This window comes from Cannabis sativa, chromosome 8 (assembly GCF_029168945.1).
Source record: "Cannabis sativa cultivar Pink pepper isolate KNU-18-1 chromosome 8, ASM2916894v1, whole genome shotgun sequence".
In the NCBI taxonomy this organism is placed as follows: Eukaryota; Viridiplantae; Streptophyta; class Magnoliopsida; order Rosales; family Cannabaceae; genus Cannabis; species Cannabis sativa.
In genome coordinates this window covers 22,141,352-22,156,122 of record NC_083608.1, presented here as the reverse complement: position 1 = coordinate 22,156,122, position 14,771 = coordinate 22,141,352, and the positions used below count along the sequence as shown (strand labels likewise).

Sequence of the window (14,771 nt, the reverse complement as noted above, 5' to 3'; positions counted from 1 at the left end):
TTAACTTTATGCACTCCTCTTTTTGCACCATTAGTCTTCCTTCCTAATGCATTATATCTTCACAAGTCAATTCACTTCAACAAATGGTTCAAAGGTGAGTATGTACCGCAAAAGGCCCAAAATCCAGTAACTAGTAGTACAGTTGATGAAAGCTGAACTAAACAAATATTAGGAAGAGTTCCAGCTATAATTTAAAAACCAGTGATAAGGTACTGGAAGAAATAGAAATAAATTTCACACAAAAACATTTGACCTTCAAACATAAACTATTTTAATATTTTAAAAAAATGATGAGATAGGTAGATCAAATGCCCATTTGTGTTGCTGCAAAAGAATGATGATAAATAAATATTATGCAAACAACACAAAATATTTTCTAACATATAATTACCTTGCAAGCAAAAATTCGTAAAAGATAAAACAGAGCACCCTTCACTATGTCAAAAAAAGATAGTTACAAAGGAGTAATGTGAAGGAAAGTGTCGTATTCCAGTGACAGAAACTCTTATAAACAAAACAAAGATTGAAAAATAATTGCTAGATAGCTTTTTGGTTTCTTTAGGGCCAAAATATTTTAATTCTGGGTAATGTAAAAAGAATCAATCCTACTTAATAAACCTCTGCTTGCTGTGAAGGTCGGATTCAACCCTATTGATGATGACCACCTTGTAAAGCCATACTTTTATTACTCTAGAAAAGTTACAGTGAAGAATTACCCATTACAAGAGAAGCGTATCGTGAGATAGAATAATTATAAAGTTCAAACCAAATATTTCAAAGCCCCCTTTAATGCCTTCTTTGAGAGAACCTCAAAAGCACACCAGTTTACTCTTGCCGAAATTCCGTTTCTTTTTCCCAAGTTTTACAATATTTTTATATGTAAGAATCCACACCTATATAAAACATAAACATGTATTTCAAATCAAATGTTTTCCTAATTTTCAAATTAGTATCCTAAAAAGCATGCTTCAAATATTTTGTAAGAAAGAACCCAACATATATAAAGAGAAATAGGTCTAATATATTATAATTATCATGAAAGAAAACCATTGGGTTGGATCGAATTCAGCCCTATTTTGATGATGATCTCACTCTGCTAAGCCACTCTTATTACTCTGCAAAAATTTACAGTGAAACATTATCCATTACAAGAAGTTCAAACCAAGTATTTCAATTTCAAGCACCCTTTAATGCCTTCTTTAACTCCTCACTCGCGACTGCCTCTGTTGACATTCCCTGATACCCATTAAAATCTGAACCTTTCTTCTCATTGCTTCGCCTATCTACATTACCTGCCGGATAAGAATAAGCCCTCCCGTCGCCGGAAATATCTTGCCGGAGTTCCTCCACGGCTTTCCTCAGTAACCCATTCTCAGCGTGGATCAACTCCAGCTGTCGCTTCACATTGAAACAAGCTTCTGCCACATCAGAATTCTCGGACTTGTTCTTAGTAGTAACCGTCGTTGAATCAGGACTCCCCACGTGTTCGATCCCGATCTTGTTCATCACCAGGAAAGGAATTTTCTGAAATGAAATCCCAGCCGTTAGATTGGCTCCACTTCTAATCTCTGATGGAGCCCTAACGCCCCACCGAAAATTCACGACGGCTCGTCCACGAACAGGCATGGACGTATTCGCTGTCACTTCCATGCCGCCCAACAGACCGGCGATGGAGCTAGTCAACGGAGTTCCCGATGACAGTACAGAGATTTTCTTTCCGGGAAACGAGCCGATCATCGCAGGTGTCTCGCCTACGTCTTTCGACGAAGATTCATCGCTTTTAAGCCCAACAACGCCAGTTTGGGGCTTCACCAAGCTGTCGAAGACTGAAGAATGAGTCTTCTTTAAAGAGAAATCCCCCAAAGCCGGTTTGAAATGAAGCATGAACCTTGGGTTTCCACGACCTAGTAAATTAAACTCTGCACTCATCATCATCGAACTTGAAATTGGAGAACCAAAGGCTCCAGTTCCGGTCTTGACGACGAGGGAGAAAGGATTCCACGTGTCGTTTGGACGATAAGAGATTCTGACGGACGGTCCAGATTCAAAGAAAGTGCCGAGATTAAGGGTGAGCTCCTTTGAATCGCCAGCGACAATGCCGGATTGAAAAGGAAACCCCAATATGTTGAGTGGGATTTTGGCTCTTAAGAGCGGCTTCTGATCGTCACGGAACTTGACCGAAGCTTTCATGGCTAAGATTCGCAGAAACCCTAATAGTGCGAATTTAGGGAAGAAGAACTGACTCGAGTTGAGTGTGTAAAATAATTTTCCTTTTTCTAATTTATAATACTAAACAACAGATCTGTCTGAAATTTCAAAATTTCCTCTAAAAGAAATTCTGAAATTTCAAAAAGAAAGATTAAGTATAATGAGCTGACATTACTCCAAATTTGGTCTGGATCATAGGTGTTTATCGTTACACATTTGCCCTAATTGACATTTATTTCATTGAATTAAATGTAAATTATTATTTATTTATTTTTGAGAGAAAACGTAAATTATTATTATTACTAGGCTGTTATTTTTGTTTTTTTGAAACCTTTATTATATAGCTTTCAAAAGGAAAAAAAAACCATTATCATTTTGTTATTTAGTGTGATTTTGAACAAATTTAACGCATTTTAATAATATTACCAAATTATTTATTTCTCTCCTAATTAATTAAGAAACTAATTTAAAAAAAAATTATTTGAAAACTGCCGCCAATGAGCATGGGATTAAAAATCAAATAAAGCTAAAAAAGAGAATCAAATAAAATAAAAATAATTATATATGGATAAAAACGATAGATGAGAATTTATAAATCTATCTATTTATAAAAAGACAAGAGTCCGTTGGCACCAAAACATTATCTAAATCTATTTTCTAAGGCTCAATGTGACTTTTAGCGGCAACAATTGTATAAATTAAGCTGTCGATTCCATAATGAAGCGATTATAGATAAAAATATAGAATAATTATATAAGGCATTATTTTTTTGTAAAATATTTACATTTTAACGTTTAAATAATATTTTTTTACATTTTTACAGTTTTCTAAAAAATAACACGAAAACAACATAAAATTAACAAGAAAACAACATAAAAGTAACATCAAAATAACATCAAAATAACATCAAAATAACAACAAAAAAACAACAAAAAATAACATACATATAACAAAAAATTAACAACAAATGAATAAAATTTCAACATAAAAAGACCGTATTTTATGTAAATAAAATCAAAAAAATCGTAAAAATGTTTAAAATTTCGTGAAACCGTATTTTTGTTTTTTTTTTTTTTGTGCATTTGTGAAATTAATCCTAAAAATATTTGTAAAATATAAACACAAAAGGTTAATAAAAATTAATAAATAAGTTTGAGTATTTTTTGTTTTGAGAATAATGGCATATTTATTTAAAGAGAATGGAAATTAATAGTATAGTATTGATTCAAGAGAAAATAGTGGAGCCCACACAAATTAGGAAGAAAATAATAAGAAAGATTCTCCCATATTTTTATAGAAAATACATTTCTCTTTCTTAACTTAATTTATTTTAATTTAAATTTTATTAATTAAAAATAAAAAAGACAAATATGTCATTTAAAAATCTATAAACATAAAATAATTACACATTCTAATAATGGCAATTTTGTCAAATTAAAATATTTCGATTACCTTTTCTAGTTATGTAAACAAAATAATATAATTCTATTTTTCTTTCTGGATAGTTTAGTAAACAACATAATATAATATTATTTCTGATTATTTTCTATTTTAAACCAATTCATTTCTCACATTGATTATTTCGATTCCAGTTACAATTTAATAAATGCGCCATAAATGATAAAAGAAAGCAAGTAAAATGTATAACTAATAGTAAAAGAGAAAGACTTAAGAATCATCCATTTAGTTATTTAATGCCTTTCAAATGATGTAACATTCAAGCCTATTATATTTTTGAGTATACAAATTTTTTAAAATAATAATAAAAAAATTAATTTTATGTAGAACATAAAAATGACAATATACATCAAGCAATAATACAATAAAAGATTAAACATAAAACTAGACTTCAATATTTTTTTTACTAATTAGAAGCATATAGAAAGAGCATGACTAATCATATATAATATTAGATAAAATAAAAACAAAGAGATAGAGATGGTGGTGATAATGATAGTGAAGAAAATAAATATTAATATTACTTTTATAAATTTTAAACATATAGGAAGAGCATGATTAAACTTATAAATTATTTAACTTATTAATTCCTCCTAACTCCACTATAGATTCAAAATTGCACTCTTAATTATTTAGAACGCTCTATATGTTCCAAGATATAGATACGCTATTAATTATCCATTGTTATAATCCAAATAATCAAAGATTCTCTATAGATAATTTACATCGAGTAGGGACAAATTTACCGTTCTACCCTTCAATGTATTTTATCCTTAAAACACTTAGCTTTCTATAAATGATATTTCAGTAAACTAATATAATTACTGAAATAAGAGCTCTTCTATTTATCTCTATTAAGCTAAGCTCGAAGGAAATCATCATTTTACTTCTATGTCAAGATAGAAGTTATAGATTTTGTATCTATGATTAGCGCTCCCACTCAATTGTACTACCATGTTCCTAAGATGTAAGTATTGGGCTGATCCAATTAGTCAGCTTTAACGAAAAACTCAAAGAACACAAATAACATAGTTAAGATCAAACCTAACCATCTCAGGATTAAGATCTTTTGATCTAAGATCAACTAAGTTATATTGACTTAGAAAGATGTAACAGTAAGTTTATGATATATTTACCAAGTTCAATATCGGTCCAATTCAATGTATACTCCATACATCTGATACTAGCATACTTTACTAATATCTTGAAAAGGACATAACACTTATCCAAGGTGTAAGTGAACTTTATTATTGATTATCACGTCGATGTAAATCAGTGCACTGATAAATCATGAGACTTAAGCTTTGAAATATAATCACAATTACCCTCCATTGTGATGACATCACTATAATTGTGAATAACAATATGTTCTGGATTTATCAGAAATTGTATATTAAACCATAATCATGAAAATAACATGTTAACTTAAATGACTTCTAATCTTCTATTGATAACAAATAAGATTATATTGAAATGGGTTTTATTTAGGGCATAAAATCCCAACAAACTCCCACTTGCACTAACATAAAACTAGAAGTGCATTTCAATCAATCCATTGTCTTGATATCCATATCAAGTATAGTGTGTTTGACTAAACCTAAATAACAGGAACTGTAAGGCTGTGGTATGCAACAACTTTCTCCACCATTACTTTCTTCGTGTTCATAAAACGTTATGCAACATCACTTTTCTGCATGTATTACTCCTCTAGGGATACTGAATTCTTTACTGCTTATTAAGAGTATCTGTATATAAAGAAGAAAAAACTCTAATTCTATCCAAAATGGAATAGAGATAAAACCAGTCAAGAACTTTCTTCAGTTTTAATAACTTTATAACGCCATTTAAAAACAACTAAGTTATTTAGCTTCACTGGTGGAGCTTAAATTATTATAGATGAGTTTTTACATCCTTCTATAATAATTCCTCCACCCCCAGAGTTACTACCTTCTCTAATAATATGTTCTGACTTAGTGTAGATATAAGGATTCTAATATACACCCCTATCATCTAACATATAAGTCACTTTTAGAGATTCTTTCTTGATTGCCTCCCAATATTCCTTGTTTGATTACATCTTAGATAGCTCCCACTCAACAGTAGGAGTCTAGTTTAATGCATACATAAATGTGCATTTAATCTCTTACTATTGATACTTAGGGACATCTAGTTGTGACATTTTATCTTTGTCTTGAAACGTGAAGTTCCTTCTAGACTAACTCATCAACATAGCATTCTAGTATTAATATTAATGTAAAATACTTGCTTAAGATTAAGTAATCACTAGAGATACCATAAAAACAATTCATAAGGACCACAAAATTTCTTATCTTATCCTCATAATTCTGATAAGTTATTACTATCCATGGGCTGGGCTTTTTAGAATAAGTCCAATGTACTGTATTATTTGTAAACACCTCATTAGAGAGAAAATGGTAACTTAATATAACCTCTATTACTTTATAAATACACAACAAATCCTTCATGCAAAGGGTTAGAAATCTTAACTCACAAGCTTGAGAAGAGAATAGAGAAAATATACTCATTGTAATCCTTTCGGCTTTTCTAGCCCAACAGATAATAAAACTGACTCGTGGGCTAAGGCTCTTTAACGTCTCAACCATGTAAAAACTCTGAGTGTTCTCTTTTGGTTTGTTTCTACCGATTATATTTTCTTAGTTCTTATATTAAATAATTTTTTTTTTCAAAAATCTCGATAAACATATTCATAAACAGAAATATTGCAGGCTTTTCAGGGCATAAACCCTAACATTGGTATGATAGGAACTCAGTGTTTTTTGGTGATATGCAATCGCGAGTAGAAGTTGTTCCAGAGCTAGCACAAAACCACCTGTCTGAATTCAAAGAGCACGACTTTGCTATAAAGAATTCAAGGAGCACGCTCAGTGGGGACTGGGGTCTTCGTCTCCAAACATGGTCGGCCAACAACCTACACGATAGAGACCACCACATTCCGACTCCTTTGCTCTTACGACCGATGCTTCATTGGTTGTTGGGCAAGGATTTGTTGGGTTGGGTGGGGTGATCCAGGACGGAGCAGGGGTGGTTTGGTTGTCCTGGGCAGTGTATTGGGATAATTTTCTAGTTAATGTGGCAGAACTACTTGATATTAGAATGAGTTTAACTTTTACACATCAATTTAGGTTCACCATCTCATTTTTTTTTTCTAAATTCACAATCTTTATTAATAATAATGATTATATTGAGTTAATAATTTACATTCAAATGTTATTTTTTATTCTATTCTTTTAGACATTCATTTTTTACTAGTTGGTAGTAGTTTTTGTAATGTTATTTTGTGATTGCAAATATCACTGTCCATACTAAACAACCTCTGGACTAGTTTAGAAAAACGTGTATAAATAGATACTTGCCCTCAATTTCTGAGTTCTTCTCTACCAGTAAATTTATCTTTAATATTTTTCCTTAAAAAAAGAAAAAAAAAACTTGCAAATTACAAAAATAGCATATACATAACAAAACTAGAGGTTAGTTATCACGTGTAAAAAATTTAGCACCCAATAACCCTTCAAAATATTTTTTTATTCATAAATACGAACCCTAGAATATACGTAGTAAAAATATTTAAAACAAATAAAAGAAATGTAAACTACACGAAACAGTCATCTGACTTATCTGCTAATTCTATTTCTTATTTTATTTCTCATATTTCCTTCTGGTTCAGTAAAGTGACATCCACAATTTAATTAGTCTTTTGTCAAAATAAGCCAATGAAAATGCTTAAAATAGACATATTGATAGAAAAAGGAAGTCCCTACTGAATCTTCTAAATCTTTAGCCCTCAATTGAAAATTTGGGATTTCACCAAATTACACCAGAGATGATATCTACAAAGCTAAAAGGAACAAAATAGACATAACCTTAGCAACATCATTAATTCATCACTACTTCCAGTCAAATGCTGCTTATAAACAATTTCTTATCTATTCCCTGCTAATTTTCCAAAAACAACTTCAATGCTACTCTCCCTTTCCCAGATTTCAGTCTCGGGTTCACACTATTGTTTTCACTTTTCAACACTTGAATTTCCTCTAATCATTCTCTGTTAACTGATTGACCATATAGAAATGGATGCCCTCCATCTGTGTAAAGCAATAAAAAACAATTGTTATTGTCTAATACTGAAGCAATTTTTGCTGTATTATAATCTTTTTTATGAAAATTAAGATATAATATAAGTTAGGATGACGCTCAAAGGAAAACGATTAATGAAAAAGGAGGGAAAAAAAGGTATTATATTAGAGCTTAAATCCTTTTCAACTGGCAAATCTCAATCGAGTGCTAAAAAAATATTTCCTCAGTTTCTTTAATGAATTATTTCGTATAGTCCTGAACATCATGTTCAGCTCACAAAAATTTACTTGACTGCAATCCAGGACGTCACTAATAGGAAAATGTTTATAACCTCCAACGCTAAAATAACAAGTTTTTTTCCACATGCTTTGGTTGGGTAATAAAATGGAATGGAAAGGAAATAATTTTCATTCCATTCTTTTATTTGATTGCATTTTAAAATATTGAGATACATTCCATTTTGGCCTTTCCGCCATTTTAGTAGAATGACTATTTCATTTTGAAATGGAAAGAAAGACCATTCTAATATAACATGAGAATTTTTTTATCAATTTTTTAATGCATTTTAAATTTTATTCCATTCTATTCTTATTCTCATTCTTAAGTTTTCATTTCACCCAACTAAACGTCACCTTAATGTTCCAATGAAGAAAAAATAAATGCAGTTAACAATAAAAGGAAAATTAATCTACACATATATTACCACTTTCACCATCAGATGAATATGCAAGCTTTGCAATGGCATCAATCAATGCTTGTTCGTGTTCCTGCAATAGAGAAAGATAACATACAAATCTGTAAATCTCTAGGGAGAAAGTTAACAGGTATGTTTCAGATTTTGTCTTACTTTCAGCATTTTCTTCGCTTTTTCAAGCTCAAAAGGATCAGGGTGATTTGCACTGAAAACAGTCTCCACCTGAAAAATAAATGAGTGTAACTAAGTAAACAGAAAACAACATACCAACAAATTTGGCTGAAATACATTTATCATACATACCTCCTTGACCAATGCATCCGTGTTAAGTAATTCAATATCATCTGATACTTTTTTTGCAATCCCATTTTGTGTTGGGGGAAAATCTTTCTTTGGCTGCACCTTACTTGGTCCTCTCCCTCTTCCAGAACCTGGAATGGCACCACCACGATTCGAGGGTTTCTTGTGGCCACGACCATGGCCACCGTGGTTTCCTCCATGCGATATAACCAAATCAGCACCATCCCACTGAATATCCTCTGGAGGGATCTGCATTTAATACTAATCAATAATCTTGCCTGATAAATAAATAGGTAGGAACTGCCCTGCGAAGGACAGCATAAAATTTTACAAGACTAGCTTGGGTTTTGATTTGCATAGCCCACAGAAGACCCTCAATTTTAAAAAAAAAAAGTAATATGCTCAGCAAATTTGTATTTATTTTTAAACATGGTGAAAAAATGAATTATCTTTCATATTATTCAACAGAGTAAAACAAGTTTTATATTGGTTTACTATATAACAACCTTGTCAAGAATTCTTTTAAGTTGTAACCACAAAATTGCCAAGTCAAACCAACACTTTCATTGCAATATTCACAGACTAACTACAAAATTATTTCATAGCATTTACAGAACCGCACACCCCCAATCATCTTTAATATGGACGTATCAGAAGCCAGATCATTAACCTAAATTGGTTAGTTCTATTATGTTTTGGAACAAATCGTCTATAATATAAAAAACCCAAGTTTGAAGCCAAATCATCATACTTGTATCTTGAAACATTGTTCAGGAACCAAGATTTTAAAACACAATTGTTACCTCCTTAAGGTCAACCCACTCCCAAGTCTCATTTGCTGTATTTATATCATAGACCAAAGCATGCCGGCCCTGTAAATAATAAAAAAATCAAACATGGTTTAAATCTCAAGGCAATAGAGCCTTTTCTATTAAATCTCAAAGATACATAAATATACAAGATAAAAAAGCCAATCTAAGAAGTGGGTGCCACGTTAAAGCTAAGGAAACATTAAGCAACTATTAAGCTTGTTTTACAATTTATGGTGTTTTAAAAGAACATATTGAAACAGAAACACATAAAAAAACCTCCACATCATTATAATCAGTTATGACAGCCTCATAAAAGCTATTGTCTTCAGGCCACCTAGTCCATACTCTCCTCCCAATCAATGAATCAAAATTTGCAGCTTCAGCAGGCTCATTTGTGGCACGGACACCAGAAGAACTGCGACTCAGAAATGACCTATTCGAAACAAGTCCCGTAGAAGGGGTGTGGATGGATTTCATTGAGGATAGACCAGGGAATTGGTGACCCTGCTCAAGGAAAGAGACAGCATCAATATCAGTCAACAATCTTTCTTAAGACTACATTTGTGTTTATAAATGAACTGATTCAATTTTTTTGTGACTCCTGAATTTCACTATGGATGTTTACCGTTTGAGATATTCTCTGTTTCTTGCGAGATGTCAAAACAGTAGGGCTAGGTAAAACATCATAAACAGACTGTGATTGGTTGAGTCTCACTGATTGATTTCCTCCTGATTTTCTCCATTCCCTAATGTCACAGACCAAACAAGGTAAATAAAACAACATAGACAATAAATTCTGCAAATTAAACATCACCTCCTACTAATGCAATCGTATCAAGAGAGGCACTACCTACCTTATCTTACTAACAATGTCATCTGCATTAACCCTCGTAAGTAGTTCTCTGTGTTCATCATCTGATACTCTCAACTCTTTCCTAAGTTCTGTTATCAAACCTTCTTTCTCCTGAAGAACAGTCATGCAATCAAGAATTTAAAGCTGACTCAGAAAATAACAAGGCACAAAGATAGCCAATATACATGAATGTTGAAAGAAAAACAAAATAATACCCAAGTAAGTGCGTCAGACTGAGCTACAAAAGCACGTAGGACTGCACAATAGGCTTCCTGCTCAAGATTATGAATTTGTGTCTCCATGTCAGCATACATTCTAGGGTACGATATAGAACCTACAGCAGACCTTTCATTCCCCGCAACTCTACTCCCTCTTGGAACTCTGTTTTGATGAGATGGAGGAATATCATCATCAGTACCTGCAGTTATTTGATATCAAGAAATACTTGATCACAAGAAACAAGTGTCCCAACAATAGCAGGGCACGAGCACCAATACATGAGATTTGTGCTACCTTTTGGATAGTAAATCATTTATGTATACAATAAATCAGTATTTATCTAACTAAAGTGAAGAAAATCTTTAGCCTACGTTACAGCTTGTAATAGCAATACCAAGGTAAACAAATGTGCACTTAAATGATATTCACATTATAAATTCATATGTAATACACTAATAAACTAAACTTGATATGGTGGGCAAGAAAGCCATTGATAGGAGGGTAAGGGATTAAGGAGCAAAAGTGAAGCACGGTGTTTATTTTGTGGGAATGATTTAAGGAGAAACGGGATTGGGTAATGGATTTAAAACCTTATTTGGATATTCCAAATCACTCTATAATTGGATAGATTCTCTTCTTCCTCTCATACTAAGCACAACAGAGAAGATTAATCTGCTTACTCTCCCACTCTCCTTCCCTAAGTTATGTACCTCTCCTTCCTTCCCACCAAACATAGCCTACAAAAAAATTTCCCAAGCATATTATGGTCCTGCAAAACATTTCAGCTGCAGATAATCTCTAATAACATTTATAAACATTTCAATTCGAATATTAAAAGAAAAATACTATATCCTGATTAAATTTGGCTACATGACCATTAAAGCAGGTTGACCCGCATCACTGAATTATGATAATCTAAATGTACAGATAACATGAACTAAGTTGTGCAATACCTGCCTCCTCTTTCTATTTCACGAAATTGGTCTTAAATTCGAATCAATAGTTTTCATATCAGAGTTCCTAAACCACTCGCAGTTATGTTGAATAAAAGTAAAGGGAATGCACGTTTTGGCCTACAGAAAGTTAAAAAATGTAAAATTTCTTAACCTCGTTTCCATTCTTTTGCAAAATATCTAAGCAAAAGCGAAAAGCAATCAACTTTCTTTTTGCTAAGAAACCGGACATCAATAAAAACCCACGAAGAACCCCAAATATTTAAGCAAAACCCTAAATTCGAATTACCCCCCGAAACCCTAATCCATTCACAGAAAACCAAAGGGCTAAATTAAAATCATCAACAAAACCTAATTCTCCCCAAATACACTCGATACACCAAGATAACACTCTACTACATTTAACATAAATAACCCAAGGACCGAAATCAAGCCCAAAAAATAACAAAATAATAAAATTAACCCGTAAACGAGGAAGACCCCAATTGCTTCACTTGCCTGTAATTGTAATGGAAGAGGAAAGAAAAGAGAATAAGTTAAGCATTGAAACTGACCAGTACCACTGCTGTCGGAGTTATGATAGTTCATTTGCAATTCAAACGACAATAAAGCTTAAACGACAACAAGTCGAATTGCGAATCCACGGCTCTGATGCGGAGGAACGAGAGTCGTTAATTAACTTTATTAAGAAAGAGAAAAGAGGTGTACTCCACCACACAAACCTCTCTAATTTTTTCTTCTTTTTTTTTCAATTCTGGCACCGTATCTATAACGACAACTAACCCAGCTTCTATATATATATATAAATTTCTTTTCTATCTTATAAATAACGACAGCTAGTTGTAACCTCAAAATAAAATTAAAGAAAGGAAATCTATATCAATCAAAATAATATAAAATATAAATACTATATGGTCTTTCTAAAGTGCCTGTTTGTTTTTACTTCATCTATCTATTTGAGTTATTCTCATCCATTTGATTAGTCCAAGAATTAAGAATGCCTTATCCAAGGGCTAAGCTTTCTTTTTTTTTTTTTTTTAATTTAAGCGTTTATATGTTACAACCAGGTATAACTTGAAATTCGAATCTAAGACCTTCAACACACACTCTCTTATGGCTACTTAAGCTAGGTTCAAGTAGTTAGGCTAAGCTTATAGTAACACTCTCATTACTCTCTTGATGCTACTCTATAGGCATGAATGATGTAATTGAAAAGATTAGTGATAATAAACAATGTTTAAGTGGGAATATGATTGGAACCATGTTTAACCAACTTATTGTAAAACTAGGGAATATAACTCAGATGTTGCGTAGTTTTCATAATAATAAAAGTAATTTGTGACATAAATATTTAAGTTTAACACCTGATTATAAATAAATACTTAAGTTTAATTTTTTGTGGTAATAATACTTAAGTTATATTTTTAAAACTCTGTAGGTACCGAATTGTTAAAGTTAGGAGTGTTCATTTAATCCAATCCGCACTATTTTGCTCATAGTGCATCCGATCCGCATTAAGTGTGAATTTCATTTTTTGGATCTAATCCAATTCCCACAATAGCTCAAATCCAATCCAATCCAATACGTAAAAGTGCGGATTGGATCGGTTATTTTGGATTGGTTACTTTTTAATATTAAATTATTTAATATTTATGAAAAAAAATATATTTTTTCAAATAACTAGCAACAAAATAAAACAAATTATAATTATTTTATGTCTCCAACAATACATTAAAATAAATAAAATAACAAATAACAAATTCAAAAGAAGAAAAAAAATGTATGTACAAAAAAAAATAGAATATACATTTGATTTATTGAGTTTTGAAATATAATTGTATTATATGCATTAGACTTTTAAATTATTATTTTCTTTACATTAAAGTACTATTTATATATATAATTTTTTTTTTAAAAATAAAAATATGTGGATTGGATTGGATCGTTTACTAAAATTTATTTTAGATGATATGGTCTTAGTAAAGGATAGTGACTTTATAAAGGTTATGAAATAGAGTGCTACAATTAAGTTACTACTAGCCAAAGGGTACTCCCTTTGGCTAGTTCTAGTAATTTTTAGTGGGGTTTTGGTTGCTTAGTTCTTGTTATTTGGTAGATTTTGATCAATTTGATAATTTTCTAATAAAAGTTTTATTCTAGTTTTCTGCTATTTTTCAAGTGTATTTCAATGAGTTAGGAGCGTTGTTTGAAGATGTTATAGCTTTATTGTCTAAATTTTCGGGAATAGTTTTATCCCATGTAGCTCGCTCTGAGAATTTAGCGACCCATGGTTTGGCAAAGCATGCTCTGCGGTTAGACGATGAGCTATCCTGGTTCAAGGAGGTTCCAGCGCCAGTGGCGAACGTTTGCGTCGTAAATTCATGAGTGATTCTAATCACTTTGTCAAAAAAAAATATATATGAGACCATATAGGTTTTTGCACCATTTTTTTATGGTTTTGATGCCTTTTTCGGTTTATGTGCCTTTTATGGCTTTTATTCTATTTATTATGGCTTGTCCCTATTTATTTAAGGTAGTTTTGTGTTATGGTCAATGAGCATGAGAAGTGATCCATTTTATGCTCATGATTTCTACTTCAACGACTTTTTCACTTTTAACAGATAAGTATTTAGGGTTTAGGGTTTTTAACAGATAAGTATTTCAGTCTTTTTAAGTTCTTATATTTAAGATGGATTGGTTTAACCATTGCTCTTTCACATTACCTTTTTTATTATATTGTGTGGTAATAGAGTTTTATTTTTTTTGTTATTTTTTAGATTGTTTTGTGAGGAGCCTACACTTACAGAGAATTTACCGATAAGTTTAATTTTAAATATAATCTGTTTTATATTGATTTTCAACAATTTTAAATTAGGGTGCTAGTATATTGTTACTGGCCAAAGGGTAATACCGTTGGCTAGTTTTACTTAGAAATTATGTTAGTTTTTTAGTAATGTTGAGCTAGTAATTTGGGTTGTGTGTTAATTTTTAAGTTTGTACTTTAATTTTTATTTTGAAGATTGTCATTCTAATATAACTATGTTTTTTGGTTGGTGTTGCGATGTTTCTTCAATATTGTGCTCTAGCGACATCTTTAATAATAGGAAGGTATTTTTTCAATGCGATGAGATTATGTTTGAAGATGCTATAGCTTTATT

At 31.6% G+C, this 14,771-nt stretch overlaps 2 protein-coding genes across 14 annotated transcripts; both read right to left on the bottom strand.

Moving 5' to 3' along the window:
• Positions 1 to 1,074: 1,074 nt before the first annotated feature.
• On the bottom strand, positions 1,075 to 2,552 carry LOC115701003 (uncharacterized). Its single transcript, XM_030628686.2, has one exon. It carries the CDS (start codon positions 2,188 to 2,190, stop codon positions 1,177 to 1,179), a length of 1,014 nt encoding a protein of 337 aa, XP_030484546.2. The 5' UTR covers positions 2,191 to 2,552; the 3' UTR covers positions 1,075 to 1,176.
• A 4,772-nt stretch (positions 2,553 to 7,324) lies between these two features.
• On the bottom strand, positions 7,325 to 12,851 carry LOC115699085 (protein EMSY-LIKE 1). 13 transcript variants are annotated; one of them, XM_030626306.2, is made up of 11 exons: positions 12,168 to 12,404; positions 11,371 to 11,397; positions 10,657 to 10,859; positions 10,443 to 10,552; positions 10,214 to 10,334; positions 9,865 to 10,092; positions 9,580 to 9,648; positions 8,780 to 9,025; positions 8,630 to 8,698; positions 8,486 to 8,549; positions 7,325 to 7,790 (listed from the first exon to the last, which is right to left on the bottom strand). In XM_030626306.2, exons 1-11 carry the CDS (start codon positions 12,199 to 12,201, stop codon positions 7,744 to 7,746), a joined length of 1,218 nt encoding a protein of 405 aa, XP_030482166.1. In that variant the 5' UTR covers positions 12,202 to 12,404; the 3' UTR covers positions 7,325 to 7,743. The 13 variants fall into 13 exon arrangements, with proteins under 13 accessions (XP_030482166.1, XP_060958568.1, XP_030482169.1 ...); XM_061102585.1 differs by having other exon boundaries at positions 12,174 to 12,395; XM_030626309.2 differs by having other exon boundaries at positions 11,251 to 11,397; positions 12,168 to 12,394.
• Between the last annotated feature and the right edge of the window lie 1,920 nt (positions 12,852 to 14,771).